Below are 20,062 nucleotides of genomic sequence, written 5' to 3'. Positions count from 1 at the left end.
AAGAATTACAATTTAGCAGATTAACACTGGAGTGATAAATGAGCAGATGATCATGTGCAAGTAGAGATACTGGTGTGCAAAAGAGCAGAAAAGTACATGTACAGCTGCAGCAATCGGTTAGCTGCTCAGATATCTGATGTTTAAAGTTTGTGAGGGAAATATAAGTCTCCAGCTTCAGCGATTTTTGAAATTCGTTCCAGTCACTGGCAGCAAAGAACTGGAAGGATGTGTGGTGTTAAAGGGAAACTCTGCAATTACCACATCCATATTTTGATTTTTTTATTATTTATTTTTAGCCATTGATTCTTGAAGAACATAACACATGCCTCGTGAGCTTAGTTCAACTGTTGTACCCCATCAGAACCCAGAATAAGATTTTTTACTCCAATGTTTGGAAACAATGTAAATCAACACTGTATAGCCTCAAAACATAGTTAAAACTAATGTTGATATCATGGATGGTCAGTCCTTGCATCCATAGGTCTGTCTATGAATTTGAAAGTAGTTACATTTCTCCAGCCCCATCCATCATCTTATTACCAAAACAGTGTTGGAATTACAGCTTTGTTATTGGTTGATTGATTGTTGTGTGGCTTTTTTAAAGGGACAACTTAGTATTTAAACAGCAACAAATGGCTGCCCAGAGACTTGTTTTGGTAAACAGCTGAGGGATGGGGGCTGGAGAAATGTAACCACTCTCAAATTCATAGAGAAAGCTAATGTATCAACCGTAATCCAACACCTAGCGACCTCGTCAAGAAGTTCAGACATCTTGGCGTAACAGTTTTAAGGGGTTGGCTTGACAGTCGCTGGACCCAGGTTTGAGTTCAGCTCAGGGCAACCCCCTGAATTCACTACACTATGAATACAAGAACTGGCCATCCATGATGTCAAAATTATAGTTTAACCAGGTTTCGAGGCTATATAGTATATTCTAGAATTCATCCATGATGTCATAATGATAGTTTAACTGGGTTTCTTGGCTATATAGTATATTCTAGAATTCATCCATGATGTCATAATGATAGTTTAACCAGGTTTCTAGGCTATATAGTATATTCTAGAATTCATCCATGATGTCATAATTAGAGGTCGACCGATTATGATTTTTCAATGCCGATACCGATTATTGGAGTACAAAAAAAGTCGATACCGATTCAATCAGCCAATTTATTTTTTAAAATATATATATACACTGCTCAAAAAAATAAAGGGAACACTTAAACAACGTAACTCCAAGTCAATCACACTTCTGTGAAATCAAACTGTCCACTTAGGAAGCAACACTGATTGACAATAAATTTCACATGCTGTTGTGCAAATGGAATAGACAAAAGGTGGAAATTATAGGCAATTAGCAAGACACCCCCAATAAAGAAGTGATTCTGCAGGTGGTGACCACAGACCACTTCTCAGTTCCTATGCTTCCTGGCTGATGTTTTGGTCACTTTTGAATGCTGGCAGTGCTTTCACTCTAGTGGTAGCATGAGACGGAGTCTACAACCCACACAAGTGGCTCAGGTAGTGCAGCTCATCCAGGATGGCACATCAATGCGAGCTGTGGCAAGAAGGTTTGCTGTGTCTGTCAGCGTAGTGTCCAGAGCATGGAGGCGCTACCAGGAGACAGGCCAGTACATCAGGAGAAGTGGAGGAGGCCGTAGGAGGGCAACAACCCAGCAGCAGGACCGCTACTTCCGCCTTTGTGCAATGAGGAGCACTGCCAGAGCCCTGCAAAATGACCTCCTACTATATTACCACGTACTCAGGTAGACTAGTCCTACTTCTATATATGTAGTCAGGTAGACTAGTCCTACTTCTATATGTGTAGTCAGGTAGACTAGTCCTACTTCTATATGTGTAGTCAGGTAGACTAGTCCTACTTCTATATATGTAGACAGGTAGACTAGTCCGACTTCTATATGTGTAACCAGGTAGACTAGTCCGACTTCTATATGTGTAACCAGGTAGACTTGTCCTACTTCTATATGTGTAACCAGGTAGACTTGTCCTACTTCTATTTGTGTTGTCGGGTAGACTAGTTCTACTTCTATATGTGTTGTCGGGTAGACTAGTTCTACTTCTATATGTGTTGTCAGGTAGACTAGTTCTACTTCTATATATGTTGTCAGGTAGACTAGTGCTACTTCTACAGTGTGGAGAACTAGTATTTGATACACTGCCGATTTTGTAGGTTTTTCTACTTACAAAGCATGTAGAGGTCTGTAATTTTTATCATAGGTAAACTTTGACTGTGAGAGATGGAATCTAAAACAAAAATCCAGAAAATCACATTGTATGATTTTAAGTAATTTGCATTTTATTGCACGACATAAGTATTTGATACGTCATAAAAGCAGAACTTAATATTTGGTACAGAAACATTTGTTTGCAATTACAGAGATAATGTGTTTCCTGTAGTTCTTGACCAGGTTTGCACACACTGCAGCAGGGATTTTGGCCCACTCCTCCATACAGACCTTCTCCAGATCCTTCAGTTTTCGGGGCTGTCGCTGGGCAATACGGACTTTCAGCTCCCTCCAAAGATTTTCTATTGGGTTCAGGTCTGGAGACTGGCTAGGCCACTCCAGGACCTTCAGATGCTTCTTACGGAGCCACTCCTTAGTTGCCCTGGCTGTGTGTTTCGGGTCGTTGTCATGCTGGAAGACCCAGCCACGACCCATCTTCAATGTTCTTACTGAGGGAAGGAGGTTGTTGGCCAAGATCTCGCGATACATGGCCCCATCCATCCTCCCCTCAATACGGTGCAGTCGTCCTGTCCCCTTTGCAGAAAAGCATCCCCAAAGAATGATGTTTCCACCTCCATGCTTCACGGTTGGGATGGTGTTCTTGGGGTTGTACTCATCCTTCTTCTTCCTCCAAACACGGCGGGTGGAGTTTAGACCAAAAAGCTTTATTTTTGTCTCATCAGACCACATGACCTTCTCCCATTCCTCCTCTGGATCATCCAGATGGTCATTGGCAAACTTCAGACGGGCCTGGACATGTGCTGGCTTGAGCAGGGGGACCTTGCGTGCGCTGCAGGATTTTAATCCATGACGGCGTAGTGTGTTACTAATGGTTTTCTCTGAGACTGTGGTCCCAGCTCTCTTCAGGTCATTGACCAGGTCCTGCCGTGTAGTTCTGGGCTGATCCCTCACCTTCCTCATGATCATTGATGCCTCACGAGGTGAGATCTTGCATGGAGCCCCAGACTGAAGGTGATTGACCGTCATCTTGAACTTCTTCCATTTTCTAATAATTGCGCCAACAGTTGTTGCCTTCTCACCAAGCTGCTTGCCTATTGTCCTGTAGCCCATCCCAGCCTTGTGCAGGTCTACTATTTTATCTCTGGTCTTGGCCATTGTGGAGAGGTTGGAGTCTGTTTGATTGAGTGTGTGGACAGGTGTCTTTTATACAGGTAACGAGTTCAAACAGGTGCAGTTAATACAGGAGTGGAGAACAGGAGGGCTTCTTAAAGAAAAACTAACAGGTTTGTGAGAGCCAGAATTCTTACTGGTTGGTAGGTGATAAAATACTTATGTCATGCAATACAATGCCCTTTCCTGGGTTGGTGAAGAGCAGTATTACATTTTAAAACTGTGTTTTGACACTGAGGCTATCCCACCTAGCACAATGTAATTGAAAAAACGTTGAAAATAAGACTATGCAATCTTATTAAAAAATATATATATATTATACCATGCCTCACCATTAAGTTAATTATTGACAATACATATTAACAAAGGGGTGTCCATTTGGTTTTGATCATTTATATTTACAATTCATGTAACATTTAGTAATCATAATTATTAATGCAACCAACTGACAATTTCTGGGTATAATTATATTGACATTGTTGCCCTTCTTTTAGAATAGCAGGGTTAATTCTTAGACGTGCCAACCCAAATGTACTAGAGCATGACATTGGGGACTGGGCCCCGATCCAACAACATGCCTATCTAGTGAACCCTGAAAAGAGAGAGAAGCTCCACAGTGAGGTGGAAAGTTACTACGGATATTGCAGGAGTTTCCTCTTGAAATCAGACATGTCCGTGTTAAGGACAACTTTGTTGCTGATTTTCTCAGGGGTGGGCAGTCATAGTTTTGCGTTTAGGCATTGCGTTCCCATGGATCACAATTTATTTTGACTGCACATTTTTCCGTATTGGAAATTAGTTTTGTTTGGGCTCGTTCCAAGGGGATGAGAGTCTAGAAGCAAGTGAGTTTTAGGAAGACGAGAGTTCTAGAAGCTAGTGAGTTTTTGGATTCTATAGAAAGAAAAAGGAGAACAAAATTATACGATTGTATATTATTATTTAGAAATGTGTATTTTCTTGTTTTTAATTGTTGACAGCCAGTAGACACCATGTTTATATTGGTGAAGATGAAGCATTGTAGTTGATTATAATATGAAATGGAAGTTGCTTTCTGTTGGTGGTGAGCAAACTTGTCCAACAAAAATTATAGGATTTATTTGTTGTCTTAAGGGGGAAGGTGTTACAGGCTTTAGTTTTTCCATTTATGTTTTGAGGTTGGACTTTAGCACGCATAGCTCGTTAGCACGTAGGGCGCACTGAGTTAGTATGTGTAACACCAGTTCTTTTGTTTGCCTCTTCTTGGGCAGATTTAGTGGGTCTCATGGTGGGTGACTTTTATGTCCCAGTTGTTGTTACTAGTCAACTTTCAGTGGACACTGAGAGCAAAATTGCAAGATTATGTTATAATTCTTTTATTGCATCAAATGTTTGTTTTATGCAACAGAATAGAGGGTTCTTAGAACTATTGTGTCTGTGTGTTCTACTGAGGATGGGCCTCTGGGAGATAACACTGACAGGAGATTTACAATGTCTTTTGGGTGATAAAACCTAAAGAGACCGCATTCCAGAGCATGAGTTAATGTTCTATATGGTACCAGGGAGAGATGACCCCAGGGCCAGACCCTGGTCTCTACACACAGAGTACTGTTTTTACAGCAGATACTGTCTGCTGTGAATTATAAGTATCTTTCATACAAATCTTAACCTTGTGACCCGTTCTATATATCTGTTGTAAGTCATGTAGGTTGAAAGGGGTGCATCTTGGCTGTAAAACACCTTTTGTACTTTTGTCTCTGGGCTCTCAATGAATCATCTGGGGATGATTCGTCAACCAGCCATCATTATCGTAGAGCACTCAATTGATCCACTTTATATGTGTACGTTGTATTGACTTGCTCCCTTATTAATAAGTGAATAAAGGTTTAGTTTAAGAATAATTCTGACTTGTGTGATAAGTTTCTCTCCTCATTTGATATTAAAGAAATTAACAACCACATTTGGTGATGGGGATGGGAATCTTCACTTGGTGACCGCTTCTGACGACCTGGGTAAATCGTGCACTTGGGATCTCAGGGAAACCACACTTCGGGAACGGTGCAGATGGACCCTCCTTTGATCTGAGAGGCAGCGAGCCGAGTGGATACCACATCTCAAACGTAGTTAAAAAAAAAAAGAATGAGGTGAGCGAAACAAGTGGAGTTTTTGGAAATGCCTCGTAGGCTCTGAGTGTGTATTCCTGTGTGAGGGGGGCTCCTTGGAGGTGTAAACAGCTGAGTCAGCTATCTGTGTGAACTGGATGAAAACTAGAATCTGTGTTTACTATAAGACCATGTATGATATAGTATAAGCTAGTAAGGTGCACCTGTAATTATTTTAAATCTGGACCCCATTTTAGAAGTATTGAAAGATGTAAATGTATGAGTTACATTTCAAAATTTAGTTAGTTAAATTATCCTAGGAACTAACCATGAGACAGAAATGAGAAAATATTCCTGTAGGTTAAAATATTGTTGAAAAACAACAAATTGATTAGCTATGTTTGGGAATAGCATTGTGTGACTGCGATATGAGTGTGATTGTGTAAGATTATACGTCACACTGACAGAATCACCTGAAAGACGCACATCGCCATCTGTTGACGGAAGTTGGTATCGCAGTTGAGAAAATACTTTCAGACAAATAGCTAAAAAGCGACTGCCCCTAAAAACCAACGACTCCCTTTGAAAACGGGCGATGCGGCATCAAACATTTATTATAGTGTAAAAATGTACTACAAAGTTCAGCTAAATAGAATAACTTTGGTCATACCCACTCAGCACGTGACATCCAAGGACGTTGAATTATGGGCCATATCCGGTCTGTCTGTTGTGGCCGCTATTTGGCCCCAAAATAGTCAGCCCAAATTGGGCTGTGTGTAACTATGTAAATGTGTCTCGGACAAGGTGAGTTTTTATCAATATACACTCTAAAAAGTAGGGGTTCTTCAAATTGAAACTGTGGGGGAACCCCTATAAGTTATTTGAAGAACCCCTTATAATGGTTTCTCAAAGAATCTTTTGTGGTTCATTTTTGAACTCCCTGTCCACCCTCCCTCCATTCATTTTTTTTTTTTGGGGGGGGGGATAATAATAACAATATTGATTTAAATAATTAATTGTTTATTTTGTGACACCACAAATGTGAATTAATGTTTACAAAAAAAAAAACACATTACAAAATTGCAACATTTCTGCAGACATGTCAGACCATAATCAATAATCCATTTACTTTGTATAGTGCTTCTTTCTTGTTTATGAAGAAACAGATGATTGGTGCATAGGCATACCGTGTCACGGACATAAAGGCCACTCGGGTCCTCATTGAAGAGGTAGGGCAAGAGCAGAATCGCTGCTGTGGTCTCCAGTCCTAGTAAAGTAAAGCAATGATCTTACTACACTTGATCATTTTATTACAAAATACATTAGAGAAAGGGAAGGAATAAGAGCAAATCCCTCTTCTGTATTGTCCTTCAGGGACTGTCAAATTAGCAGGATGATGTCCTCACCCCTGCCTCGCCTCTCGACCTCTGATAGTCCTTGAATTATATTTTTGTCTATATCCATTCCATGGACTTGATTCATTTCTGAGAACATTTCTGAGAACATCTGAAAAGATCATTTGCACACATTTTGTATGCTAATAGATTTCAGTTTGTATTGACTGCTATGTAGGTTAAATGTACACTTCAAATGCAGCTGTCCTACAACATATCTGTACCTTCTTCTTGATCCCAATTGCATTGTGTCCATGTTCTGTCCTATAAGAATTTCAAAGGAAGAGAAAATGTGTCAAAGAATAGTCTTACAAGTATCAATATATACATTTATATATATTAAATAAATATTGAAAGATAAATGGCATCGACATACAATTTAATGCAGAATAGAATAACATATTGGAGAAACCACTAGCCAATACAGTACTGCCATACAATAACAGTACTGCCATACAGAACTTATAGCACATTTCAAGATATCTTTGTACACAAATTGTTCAATATTTTATCAGGCTGACTTGAAAGATTATACGCAACATTTTGCTGCGTGGCAATACTGTGTTTGGATTCAGAAGGGCATTTAAACAAAAGAGGTAGTCTAGACACTATTAATACCATTATGCATTTGAATACCATCTACAGCTACCATCTAAGCTATTAATTTCCCTCCACAAGGGGGCGGACATGTAACGTTTCCAAAATGGGATAGTATTGTCCATGTAAAGTTTCCAAAATGGGATAGTATTGTCCATGTAACGTTTCCAAAATGGGATAGTATTGTCCATGTAACGTCTCCAAAATGGGATAGTATTGTCCATGTAACGTCTCCAAAATAGGATAGTATTGTCCATGTAACGTCTCCAAAATGGGATAGTATTGTCCATGTAACGTCTCCAAAATAGGATAGTATTGTACAGGTAACGTTTCCAAAATGGGATAGTATTGTCCATGTAACGTTTCCAAAATGGGATAGTATTGTCCATGTAACGTCTCCAAAATGGGATAGTATTGTCCATGTAACGTTTCCAAAATGGGATAGTATTGTCCATGTAACGTTATGCCCCCTTGTGAGTAAATAGTATTGCATGCTGTAGCAGGCTATATAAAGAGGAAGACCTCCATTGACGATTCAGTTCGTTGTAACATCTCGTCTGGACAGGTCACCGTCCTTAGTTAGTTAGTTAACGTTAGCTAGTTCATTATCACAAAAGTGAGAACTGCTCTAGATTGGAAACTTACGTTAATTACTGTAAAGCCATGTTGGCTTTATGGAAACGATATACAATATATGGGAAAGAATATAGTTGAGGAAAATAATCCAAACCTAGTTGTGCCTAGTTAGGAAATAACATTAGCTAGCTAGATAACGGTACTGTACTGTCGCTCATACAACGCCGACGGTCAAACCCGGCTTTCAAATATTTACGGTAATTAACTATAGTAACGTTATGGAAGCTATTCACAGAAAACCATCATTGTCTCCGTTATTAATTATTATGTTATTATTATTATAATAAATTATTTTGAGACATATTCAGTGATTGATAGTTGGTATTCAGCAGTCATAAATCCTTATTTACTTTAATGAACTACTATAATAGTGATTTTGACAGACAGCATAGACAGCAGCTCTCCACTTTATTGACTGACTGATCCATTCATCCTTCCATCCCTCCTCAGCCTTCCTCTCCTCTGAAGACCCAGTGAGGGTGGAGATCAGTCAGAGAGCTGCTGAGGGACTGGTTAGGAAGAACACTTCTACAGCCAGAGAGGTGAGAGGTCACACATGGTTTAGATGTGTCACGATCGTCTTTATGTGGAAGAGAGGACCAAGGCGCAGCGTGATATGAATACATCTTCTTTTAATATAACGAAGACAAACTGAAGAACACTGACAAACTAATACAAAAACAACAAACGATCGTGAAGTTATACAAACTACGTGCACACATGCAACATAGACATAGACAAAAACACAGAAACATCCCCCATGTCACACCCTGACCTAACTCAAATAATAAAGAAAACAAAGATAACTAAGGCCTGTGCGTGACAAGATGGTAAATATGTATGTCCCCTTAGCGGTTCATCACGTCAGCAAAAGGGAATATGTTCCATCATCTGTGTTTATTTACATTAGTGCAAATTATCCACTGATATTGGTGTCATTTCTCACCCCTTTTGGCTGTATGAAAATGAATATCCCATCAGGCACACAGATTTGTTCTTTGATATTATGAAGGTAATTTGTGTCAAATGTACTTTTCCCCACTCATTCACCCCATCTCTTTACATTGCTTAATTATATTCAGTGGCCTGACAAAGGCCCGTCCTGGTAAATCTGAACCTAATGCAGCTTGGAGTGATCAGATGACAGAAGTTACATTTAGGTGCCAGGTGTAACTGAGGCCATAGATGCTCCATATCCATTACTTTGAGTGTTTTATATAATATGACTAAATGTGTTTCTGTGTTGCAGGGGCAGTCAAGAAATGGAACGGCAAGGCCACAGAACATGACATAAGCAGAGCTGTGGGAGACCACCTCAAGCCCATGGTAGAGCCGGGGGTGGTGTTTACCACTCCACCACTCCTTCAGCAGGCTGGAAAAGTGAAAAGTGGGATTGATACTGTTTTTCATACTAAGAAAGGGTCTGTTGATTAATTGGGTTAATTTGTTGAAATCAAATCAAGCTTTATTTATACAGCACATTTCAGACATCGATGCAACACAATGGCTTTACAGGAGAAAAGAAACAAATATTTAGTACACAACAAACAGAAGACTAAGAACTGAAAGACTAATGAGCATCCTAAGGAAATGCCATTGATTAAAATATTAATTGGATGTGTTTAATGACTAAAATATGTATACATTTGACTTAGATGTTACTGTATGAATGAAACGTATTATAATCATAATGCCGAGTGTAATATGTTCCTTATTAGAAAGAATGGAGTTATCTTCAGACAGGCTGGAATGCTGTGTTCCTTACAGGACATTCTGTCTCTACCCAGGGAGGGGAAAGACCTTGAGTTGGTTGCAGATAGTTTAACAGGTGGCAGACAGTAATGAGGCTGTGAACTGTATTGCCATTGTATTCTAGAGGAGGATGGACATTAAAACCTATGACATCATCTGTATTATATAACCTGATGTAAATTGTACTATGATTCAGTACTCTCGAGAATAAACGCTATTGATTGATTGATTTTAAGACTGGTATCTGTCCATTTTATGCAGATAATTATCTTACAAATTCTTATTTATGGGCAGAGTGTTTTAATTGAATTGATTAATAAACAGGAATCTAAATTCCTTTAACACCAACCCAAAATACAAGCTTGTTTTTTTAGGAGGGGTTCTGAAAGACACTATGGGGGTGTCCACTGAAAGTTGACTAGCAACAACAACTGGGACCTAAAAGACACCCACCATGAGACCCACTAAATCTGCCCAAAAAGAGGCAAACAAAATAAAAACCCACACCTAACTTAAAGACAGGAAGTAAACCAAAAAAGTAGAGCAACTAAAGGTGTTGACTCTCCACATCTATCAAGACAACTAGAGCACTGGGCCAGACACTCTTAAATAGAACCTGGACCAGCTCAGGTGAAACACCTTCCCACTAACGAGATGGACAAGCCAGCACAGGTGTAACACATACTGACTAACGAGGTGACACCAATCAGCGCGCCCAACGTGCTAACGAGTTATACGTGCTATAGGTGCTATACGTGATAAAGTCCAACCTCAAAACATGAATGTAACATTTTCCCCCTTAAGACAACAAATAGATCCTATATTTTCCCCCCACAAGCTTCTAGAACTCTCATCTTCCTAAAACTCACTTAGTTCTAGAACTCTCGTCCCCTTGGAACAAAATAAATTGTGATCCATGGCGACGCACTGGCTAAACGCAAAACTTGTTGACTCCCCACCCTTGAGACAATCAGCAACCAACACCTGCAATATCCGTAGTAACTTTTCACCTCACTGCGGAGCTTCTCTCTCTTTTCAGGGTTCACTAGATAGGCATGTTGTTGGATCGGGGCCCAGTCCCCAATGTCATGCATTTGGGTTGGTACATCTGAGAATGAATCCTGATATTCTAAGAGAAGGTTAACAACTTCAATATAATTATATCTAAAAGCGGGGCAACAACGTGAATATAATTGTACCCAAAAATTGTTAGCTGTTTGCATAAATAATTATGATTACTAAATGTTACATGAATTGTAAATATGAAATATCAAAACCAAATATACACCCCTTTGTTAATATGTATTGGCAATACTTCACTTAAGGGTGAGGCATGGAATAATAAAACATGTATCTTTTGTTAGGCTGGATGTTTGAAATATGAGTAGGTGATTTGAGTCATGCTTCTTCAGTAGTGGAATAAATACAATTAGCGCTTGAATGTTGTCAAGAAATACTGGAGTGATGTCAGATTGTTAATAAAATTGATTATAGTCCAATTTATTATACTGCGTCCATGTGTATATACACAAACATCTGCAACAATTATTGAAATTAAGTTGTTTTCAAGTCATTGTTTTTTTCTTTTTCTTTTAACCTTAATTTAACAGGTTAGATTGAATCCCTGACACGGTAAAAACACCTGAACAAGGCAGTTATTTTTTTATTGTTAATGAGTCAGTTAACCCTCTGTTCCCCAGTAGGTCATCATTGTTAATAAGTCAGTTAACCCTCTGTTCCCCAGTAGGTCATCATTGTTAATAAGTCAGTTAACCCTCTGTTCCCCAATAGGACATCATTGTTAATAAGTCAGTTAACCCTCTGTTCCCCAGTAGGTCATCATTGTTAATAAGTCAGTTAACCCTCTGTTCCCCAGTAGGTCATCATTGTTAATAAGTCAGTTAATCCTCTGTTCCCCAGTAGGTCATCATTGTTAATAAGTCAGTTAATCCTCTGTTCCCCAGTAGGTCATCATTGTTAATAAGTCAGTTAACCCTCTGTTCCCCAGTAGGTCATCATTGTTAATAAGTCAGTTAACCCTCTGTTCCCCAGTAGGTCATCATTGTTAATAAGTCAGTTAACCCTCTGTTCCCCAGTAGGTCATCATTGCTAATAAGTCAGTTAACCCTCTGTTCCCCAGTAGGTCATCATTGTTAATAAGTCAGTTAACCCTCTGTTCCCCAGTAGGTCATCATTGTTAATAAGTCAGTTAACCCTCTGTTCCCCAGTAGGTCATCATTGTTAATAAGTCAGTTAACCCTCTGTTCCCCAGTAGGTCATCATTGTTAATAAGTCAGTTAACCCTCTGTTCCCCAGTAGGTCATCATTGTTAATAAGTCAGTTAACCCTCTGTTCCCCAGTAGGTCATCATTGTTAATAAGTCAGTTAATCCTCTGTTCCCCAGTAGGTCATCATTGTTAATAAGTCAGTTAACCCTCTGTTCCCCAGTAGGTCATCATTGTTAATAAGTCAGTTAACCCTCTGTTCCCCGGTAGGTCATCATTGTTAATAAGTCAGTTAACCCTCTGTTCCCCAGTAGGTATTCATTGTTAATAAGTCAGTTAACCCTCTGTTCCCCAGTAGGTCATCATTGTTAATAAGTCAGTTAACCCTCTGTTCCCCAGTAGGTCATCATTGTTAATAAGTCAGTTAACCCTCTTTTCCCCAGTAGGTCATCATTGTTAATAAGTCAGTTAACCCTCTGTTCCCCGGTAGGTCATCATTGTTAATAAGTCAGTTAACCCTCTGTTCCCCAGTAGGTCATCATTGTTAATAAGTCAGTTAACCCTCTGTTCCCCAGTAGGTCATCTTTTCAACTTTCACTTTCAACTACAACCGAACAAATATTGGATGAATATTATAAATCACTGATATCAATCAGGTTGTATGTGATGTTGAAACTAACACAACTAAAAAAACACATGTAAATTGGAGATAACTTTTAGCGATAAGTTTAACAAGTATTTTGTTTGTCACTTTTTGTTAAAAAAAAAGAGCTCCCCCGAGCAACCCCCAATTCTGACGCAATAATATTATAACATCTTGTCATTTCTGTTCTGACAATGTATTTTCTGATGTGTAATCAGATTTCTTTTATCAGTGTATCTCTTCCCACACTGATTACAGCTATGAGGTTTCTCTCCTGTGTGTGTTCTCTGGTGTACAGCCAGATGACTAGATGTAGTAAAACTCTTCTCACATTGAGCACAGCTAAAATATTTCTCTCCTGTGTGTGTTCTCTGGTGTACAGTCCGATGGCTAGATGTAGTAAAACTCTTCTCACATTGATCACAGCTATAAGGTTTCTCTCCTGTGTGTGTTCTCTGGTGTACAGTCAGATGGCTAGATGTAGTAAAACTCTTCTCACATTGATCACAGCTATATGATTTCTCTCCTGTGTGGATTCTCTGATGAATTTTAATGCCTGCTGAGGAGGTGAATCTCTTCCCACAGTCAGAGCAGCGGTGAGATTTCTTCCCTGTGGGTCTCCGCTGGTGTTTCTTGAGGTGTTCTGATGTGGAGAGACTCTTCTCTGCCTTGTCAGCATCATGAGGTTGTTGAGGCTCCCCAGAGGATCCACGATAGTCACTTCTCTCTCCTGTGTGAACAACAAAGTCAGACAGATGGTTCAAGGCCCACAACAGCAGAAATCCACTGCAAAAGGTGATGCCTAGAGCCACAATGTTGTACAACAACTGAAGTCTGTAATGAATGTTAAAATTATTTGACAATTAAGACAGCCAAGTGAGCAACAATAGTCATATTTAGTCTTGTTTTCACATTAGTAGTAACATCGATGATTGTAGGCTAGAAAAAAGTTATTAAAGTTGTTGAAATCCTAAGCAGTGTGCCAGACGACTTTTGTCTCCAATATAGGACCCTTTCTGTGTTTGCTAAAATTGCGGCACGAGAGCGATGCACACTCAATTTGGTTGCAGAAACTCCTCCCTGCTAATGAGGAAACCACTAGTTATGGATGTAGTATATCTGCTAATGAGGAAACCACTAGTTATGGATGTAGTATATCTGGTAATGAGGAAACCACTAGTTATGGATGTAGTATATCTGCTAATGAGGAAACCACTAGTTATGGATGTAGTATATCTGCCTGGAGCAAAAATGGTGAGCAAAGATTTTAGTTTTTCACAATGTATTCTGAATATTACAGCGCAAGATCAGGAGTGCTACTCAAGGAAACTCACATTAAGCTCTGTGTCGCTAGTTACTAATTCACCACCGTGGGGGAAAACTCAGGGGAGTTCTCATAGGCTGACAGCAAAAATAGCCTCCATTTATAGGTTTCTTATAAGTGCAATTCACATTACTTTTGGATAATAACTGTAACGCTCGTTTGAATCTCCTGCTTAATATGTTTGTGTTATTGTCAGGGGAGTTCTTATAGGCTGACAGCAAAACTAGCCTCCAACTTTCGTTTGAATGTCCTGCTTAATATAAGTATTGTTTTATTGTTGCAAATCAATATTTATTTTTTATTTTTTATACTTATAAAACACTTCCACCAGTAAAATGTTATTTGGCTAGCTTTGCCATCAGCCTGACAATGAGGGTTTGTCCACTAAGTGTTTAACAAATTGGCCCATAACTTCACCTAACAATAACACAGACCTACTGTAGGACCCATAACTTCACCTAACAACAACATAGACCTACTGTAGGACCCATAACTTCACCCAACAACAACATAGACCTAAGACTATACATCATTTAATATTTCAAGTGAAACATGTAAACTAAAATGGCTTTGTTATGACATTTCATAACTAGATACTTTTGTGAATAATCCCACTAGACTACTCTGTAATGTGTTGTCATTCTAAATGTCCTGAATAAAGGAAAATAGCTCTGTGTGTTGTACAATAGCCTATCCATCAAGGAACAGTTCTCTACACATTATGAGCTAAGTATCTCTGTGTGCAAACAGACTAACAAGACCCTACTGTAAATCAAGCAGACAATAACATTATAAACATCAATTTGTTAGGGATGTTGGATCCAACGTGGAGCATGGCATAACTGTCTTTACCAGAGTAATGAATGAAGAAGCACTTTGGTTGATGTTGCATGTCGTGATGTTTGTCATTTGACTGTCATTCAGAAAAGGATTTCCTGGATCAGCTGATGATAGTTGAACGTGTAACTAACTAAACAGCTACAGTATTAAGAATGATGTGTAATTGTTGAAGAACCGCGTTAATGACCGTATCAATTTGGGTGTTGTCAATAAAGTTAAGGTGACTCTCGGTTAGAACCATTGGATTTAGCAAACTGAAATGATTTAGGATTTCTGTGCCCATGAAAACTGTTTTCCTGGCGTAACATAAGGAAACTAAATGTTACGTAGGTAGAGTGCATTTCAGAGATCTGAATACGAAAAACTGTCCTAACAGGACAATAACCTAAACCACAAGGCCAAATCTACACTGGAGGAGCTTACCAACATGACATTGAATGTTCCTGAGTGGCCTAGTTACAGTTTGGACTAAAATCGTCTTGAAGGTCTATAGCAAGACGGGAAAATGGCTTTCTAGCCATGAACAACAACCAACTTGACAGAACATGAAGGATTTTAAAAAGAATAATGAATATTCACGTGAAAATCAGTCTTCTATTGGATGACATCACGACTTCCCATCAAGCTAACTCCTTGAATGCCTTACTATGACATCACTCACTCCTTCTAGTTTGCAGTTGTCTAAAAAAACACTATTTTGCCCAAAACATTTATTTGTTTCCCTTTAGTGTGTTTGTACTTTACTGTATTTATATATCACTTTTCAACAGGAAAAGTTAAAATCACTGGAGGATGTCATGAACAATTCTGACAGTACAAAAACACATTCAAGTGTAGAATGCCCTTCTAAAAATCACACATTTGTTCAACAACTGCAGAGTTTGTGCCCCTATTAACCCTATTACAGGGGCTGAGTCACTGGCTTACTGGTGCTCTTTCATGCCGTCCCTAGGAGGGGTGCGTCACTTGAGTGGGTTGAGTTACTGACGTGATCTTCCTGTCTGGGTTGGCGCCCCCCCTTGGTTTGTGCTGTGGTGGAGATATTTGTGGGCTATACTCGGCCTTGTCTCAGGATTGTAAGTTGGTGGTTGAAGATATCCCACTAGTGGTGCGGGGGCTGTGCTTTGGCAAAGTGGGTGGGGTTATATCCTTCCTGTTTGGCCCTGTCCGGGGGTATCATCGGATGGGGCCACAGTGTCTCCTGACCCCTCCTGTCTCAGCCTCCAGTATTTATGCTTCAGTAGTTTATGTGTCGGGGGGCTAGGATCAGTTGGTTATATCTGGAGTACTTCTCCTGTCTTATCCAGTGTCCTGTGTGAATTTAAGTATGCTCTCTCTAATTCTCTCCTTCTCTCTTTCTTTCTTTCTCAGAGGACCTGAGCCCTAGGACCATACGTCAGGACTACCGGGCATGATGACTCCTTGCTGTCCCCAGTCCACCTGGCCTTGCTGCTATTCCAGTTTCAACTGTTCTGCCTGCGGTTATGGAACCCCTACCTGTCCCAGACCTGCTGCTTTCAACTCTTAATGATCGGCTATGAAAAGCCAACTGACATTTATTCCTGATTATTATTTGACCATGCTTGTCACTTATGAACATTTTGAACATCTTGGCAATGTTCTGTTATAATCTCCACCCGGCACCGCCAGAAGAGGACTGGCCACCTCTCATAGCCTGGTTCCTCTCTAGGTTTCTTCCTAGGTTTTGGCCTTTCTAGGGAGTTTTTCCTATCCACCGTGCTTCTACACCTGCATTGCATTGCTGTTTGGGGTTTTAGGCTGGGTTTCTGTACAGCACTTCGAGATATTAGCTGATGTACGAAGGGCTATATAAAATAAACTTGATTTGATTTAATAAGATAGTACTCACTGTATTTACTGGTGTTAATCAGGTCAATGTCCCTGTTAAGATAGCACTCACTGTATTTACTGGTGTTAGTCAGTTCTCCAGTCTTCTCTTCTTCGTCCTCCTCTAATGTGACAGTAATCTCCCCCTCTTCATCCTTCATTCCAAAAACATCTTCATCTTCTTTCACTTCATCCTCCACTCCAAAAACGGCATCTTCCTCCTCCTCTTTCACCCTGAACGCGTCTTTCTCTTCATTCACTGTAACGTCTTTCTCTTCTTCTTTCACTGTAACAGCCTCCTCTTCCTCCTCCTCTTTCACCAGAGCTTCTTTCTCCGTACAGCAGACATCCTCTTCTTTATCAGGAGAAGAGTAGCTTAGTGAGCTCATGGTCGGGTATAATAGCTAGTTAGCATTAGCGACTAGACTATTGCTAACTTAACCAGCCAACTAACTGACTTACAACGTAAATATTAAATTAAATGGGGTAGCTAGTTGTTTCCACATAAGTATGTTTAAATCATAGTGGCAAATAAACCACGAAATTGTCTAAAGAACTTGAATGTTCCGACTTTGTTGGCTAGCGAGCTAACGAGGTGGCTGCAGTTGTTGAAGAAGTGTTCCATCCACAAGATTACACGTCACACTAGAAACATCGCCTGAAAGACACATATCGTCATCTGCTGTCTGGAGGGAGTAAACGCAGTTGAGGAGGGAACACTTTTTATCTTCTTCATTGAATTATAATATTATAAAGCAGTTTAGGGAAACGTTTTTTTCATATTCATTAAATATGAATATTATATCAACACGTACAAAGAGCAACAAGTGTTGTTTGATTAGTTCAGATTTTTTTATGAGAATTTTAAACAAACTCTACATCAACTCCACATCTGTGTTTCTGATTCAGTCAAATAACTAGATATCAAAATAAGCACCTAGTTATTGATACCCTTGATAAAGACGAGCAAAAATGTATGTATAAAATAAATAAATAAACTTTACCCACTACCAGGATATTTTAGCCCAAAACCTGGTTACCTCTCTGCTAGGGGGCTGACACTTGGCCATAAGTGGATCTACAAGCAAGACATATCAACATCCACAAAGAAATGGTTAATTGGGAACAAAATCAACATTTTCAATGGCCATCTCAGTCTTCGGACATGAACTCCATTAAAAACCTGTGGTTTGAATTGAACAGGGCAGTCCATAAGCGCATACAAAATAAATCAAGGACCTGGAGAGATTCTGTATGGAGGAACGGTCTAAGATCCCACCCAATGTGTTATCTAATCTCATAAAACATTTCAGAGTCGTTATCCTCCCAATGGGAGGTTGCTGGAATATTGAAAACATGGGTAGCAATAATTCAGACCCCTACCTTTTGAGAATTACAAGTTAAACTATATATCTTTCTCTGAGCAATTGCATTAGTATCAAATAATATACAGCTAGCTACTGTAGGTCTATACTGCTCCTACATGGTGTAACAATACATCATGTAGATGTATATAATGAACAGACTAGGTCTATACTGCTCCTACATGGTGTAACAATACATCATGTAGATGTATATAATGAACAGACTAGGTCTATACTGCTCCTACATGGTGTAACAATACATCATGTAGATGTATATAATGAACAGACTAGGTCTATACTGCTCCTACATGGTGTAACAATACATCATATAGATGTATATAATGAACAGACTAGGTATATACTGCTCCTACATGGTGTAACAATACATCACGTATATGTATTTAATGAACAGACTAGGTCTATACTGCTCCTACATGGTGTAACAATACATCATGTAGATGTACACTACCATTCAAAAGTTTGTGGTCACTTGTTTTTGAAAGAAAATCAATTTTCTTCATTTATTTACCTGTTTTTGCTTTGTCATTATTGGGTATTGTGTGTAGATTGATGAGGGGGGGAAATTATTTAATCCCTTTAGTAACAAAATGTGGAAAAGGTGAAGGGGTCTGAATAATTTCCAAATGCATTGTATATATAGGGGCAGTACTTAGTGTCGTGGAAAATCATCTCAGAAATATAACGCTTTATCAGAACTTGTGAAATCAAAACATGCTTTTATTTACAATAGTATAACCATCTCGAATGTCCCACGGAACACCCACACTCCCAGAGCACTAGTTCGCTCTTTATACCCAAATAGCATATGAGTCCACCCCATATGCAAATAAGCATACTTCCCCTATTCTTTGTGCCATCATTCTCTTTTTAGTTCAGGCTTCCTGCTTGTTCACGCATACTAACGGCCATCATCTGCTTTCAGTTAAATTATAATAGTGGTCAGACCCTCTGTCTTAGTGTGTCAACATACTCTGTATCCCCTCCCTTCACCACTAAATCAATGCACTCTTTGTGCCCCCCCATCTCTAGGGCATCCAATTGCTTATAGGCGTCTATGTGTCTGGTCAGTTTCACTCAAATGGAATCAGCAGACTATGTGTTTCTTGTTCATTAGTGTCCAGCCACCCCAGGCATATTTCTCTGGTATGTATGCTTTTCTAGTGGAATGGGTAGACTATAAATCTAGTGTGTCAAAACACCCTGGCACCAACATGTCTGGTCAATCTGTCAACACAATGGGGAATCTACAAGGGTCAGAGGGTCAGAACGTCCCCCAGTAGATTTCCATTACCACGGTCTCATGATCTATGTCAACATGTGGCTCGTTACTCCAATGTTCAGCTATCTTTTATATTTCTATGTTATCCATGTATATTATGTTACTACTACACCATCTGCTAATCTTTGGTTTCCTGTATTTACCAGAATGGCAAATGCACTCACATCTGCCTTCTTATACTATTTTCTAGTATACTCCTATCTATTGTTTAATTGGTGTGATATCTACCTACATATGTCACTTACTCCTACATTAGTGACATCACTTAATGAAACAGGAGGTACAAATATATAACATAGGTTCACAATATCAACATTCAATGTATCAAAATATATGACCCAGCTGGAAGTGGAAACGCCAGCCCAGTCACAATCCTAGAGGTACACTGATGATCAACCTCCTCCTTCACATCTGACTCCTGATGATCAACCTCCTCCTTCACATCTGACTCCTGATGATCAACCTCCTCCTTCACATCTGACTCCTGATGATCAACCTCCTCCTTCATATCTGACTCCTGATTATCATCCTCCTCCTTCACATCTGACTCCTGATGATCAACCTCCTCCTTCACATCTGACTCCTGATGATCAACCTCCTCCTTCATATCTGACTCCTGATGATCAACCTCCTCCTTCACATCTGACTCCAGTGATCAGTCCAGAGGGTTTTCTTCTTTTGGGG

General features: G+C 39.5%; 1 protein-coding gene across 3 annotated transcripts; it reads right to left on the bottom strand.

Moving 5' to 3' along the window:
• Nucleotides 1-6,458: 6,458 nt before the first annotated feature.
• On the bottom strand, nt 6,459-17,359 carry LOC129839086 (zinc finger protein 271-like). Of its 3 annotated transcripts, XM_055906362.1 has the most exons (3): nt 16,737-17,359; nt 13,202-13,432; nt 6,459-7,113 (listed from the first exon to the last, which is right to left on the bottom strand). In XM_055906362.1, coding segments are annotated over exons 1-3 (600 nt in total). In that variant the 5' UTR covers nt 17,104-17,359; the 3' UTR covers nt 6,459-7,111. The 3 variants fall into 3 exon arrangements, with proteins under 3 accessions (XP_055762337.1, XP_055762335.1, XP_055762336.1); XM_055906360.1 differs by lacking the exon at nt 6,459-7,113 and having other exon boundaries at nt 9,513-13,432; XM_055906361.1 differs by lacking the exon at nt 6,459-7,113 and having other exon boundaries at nt 9,513-13,432; nt 16,788-17,359.
• Between the last annotated feature and the right edge of the window lie 2,703 nt (nt 17,360-20,062).

Source organism: Salvelinus fontinalis, chromosome 40 (genome assembly GCF_029448725.1).
Source record: "Salvelinus fontinalis isolate EN_2023a chromosome 40, ASM2944872v1, whole genome shotgun sequence".
Classification (NCBI taxonomy): domain Eukaryota; kingdom Metazoa; phylum Chordata; class Actinopteri; order Salmoniformes; family Salmonidae; genus Salvelinus; species Salvelinus fontinalis.
The sequence above is the reverse complement of the archived record's forward strand: the minus strand, read 5'-3'. Positions and strand labels throughout refer to the sequence as shown.

Coding starts and splice junctions, on each gene's coding strand:
- LOC129839086 (XM_055906360.1), bottom strand. CDS start 17,103: ATGAGCTCACTAAGCTACTCTTCTCCTGATAAAGAAGAGGATGTCTGC. Junction 13,433..16,736: donor GATTAACACCAGTAAATACA/GTGAGTACTATC, acceptor TTGTTCACACAG/GAGAGAGAAGTGACTATCGT.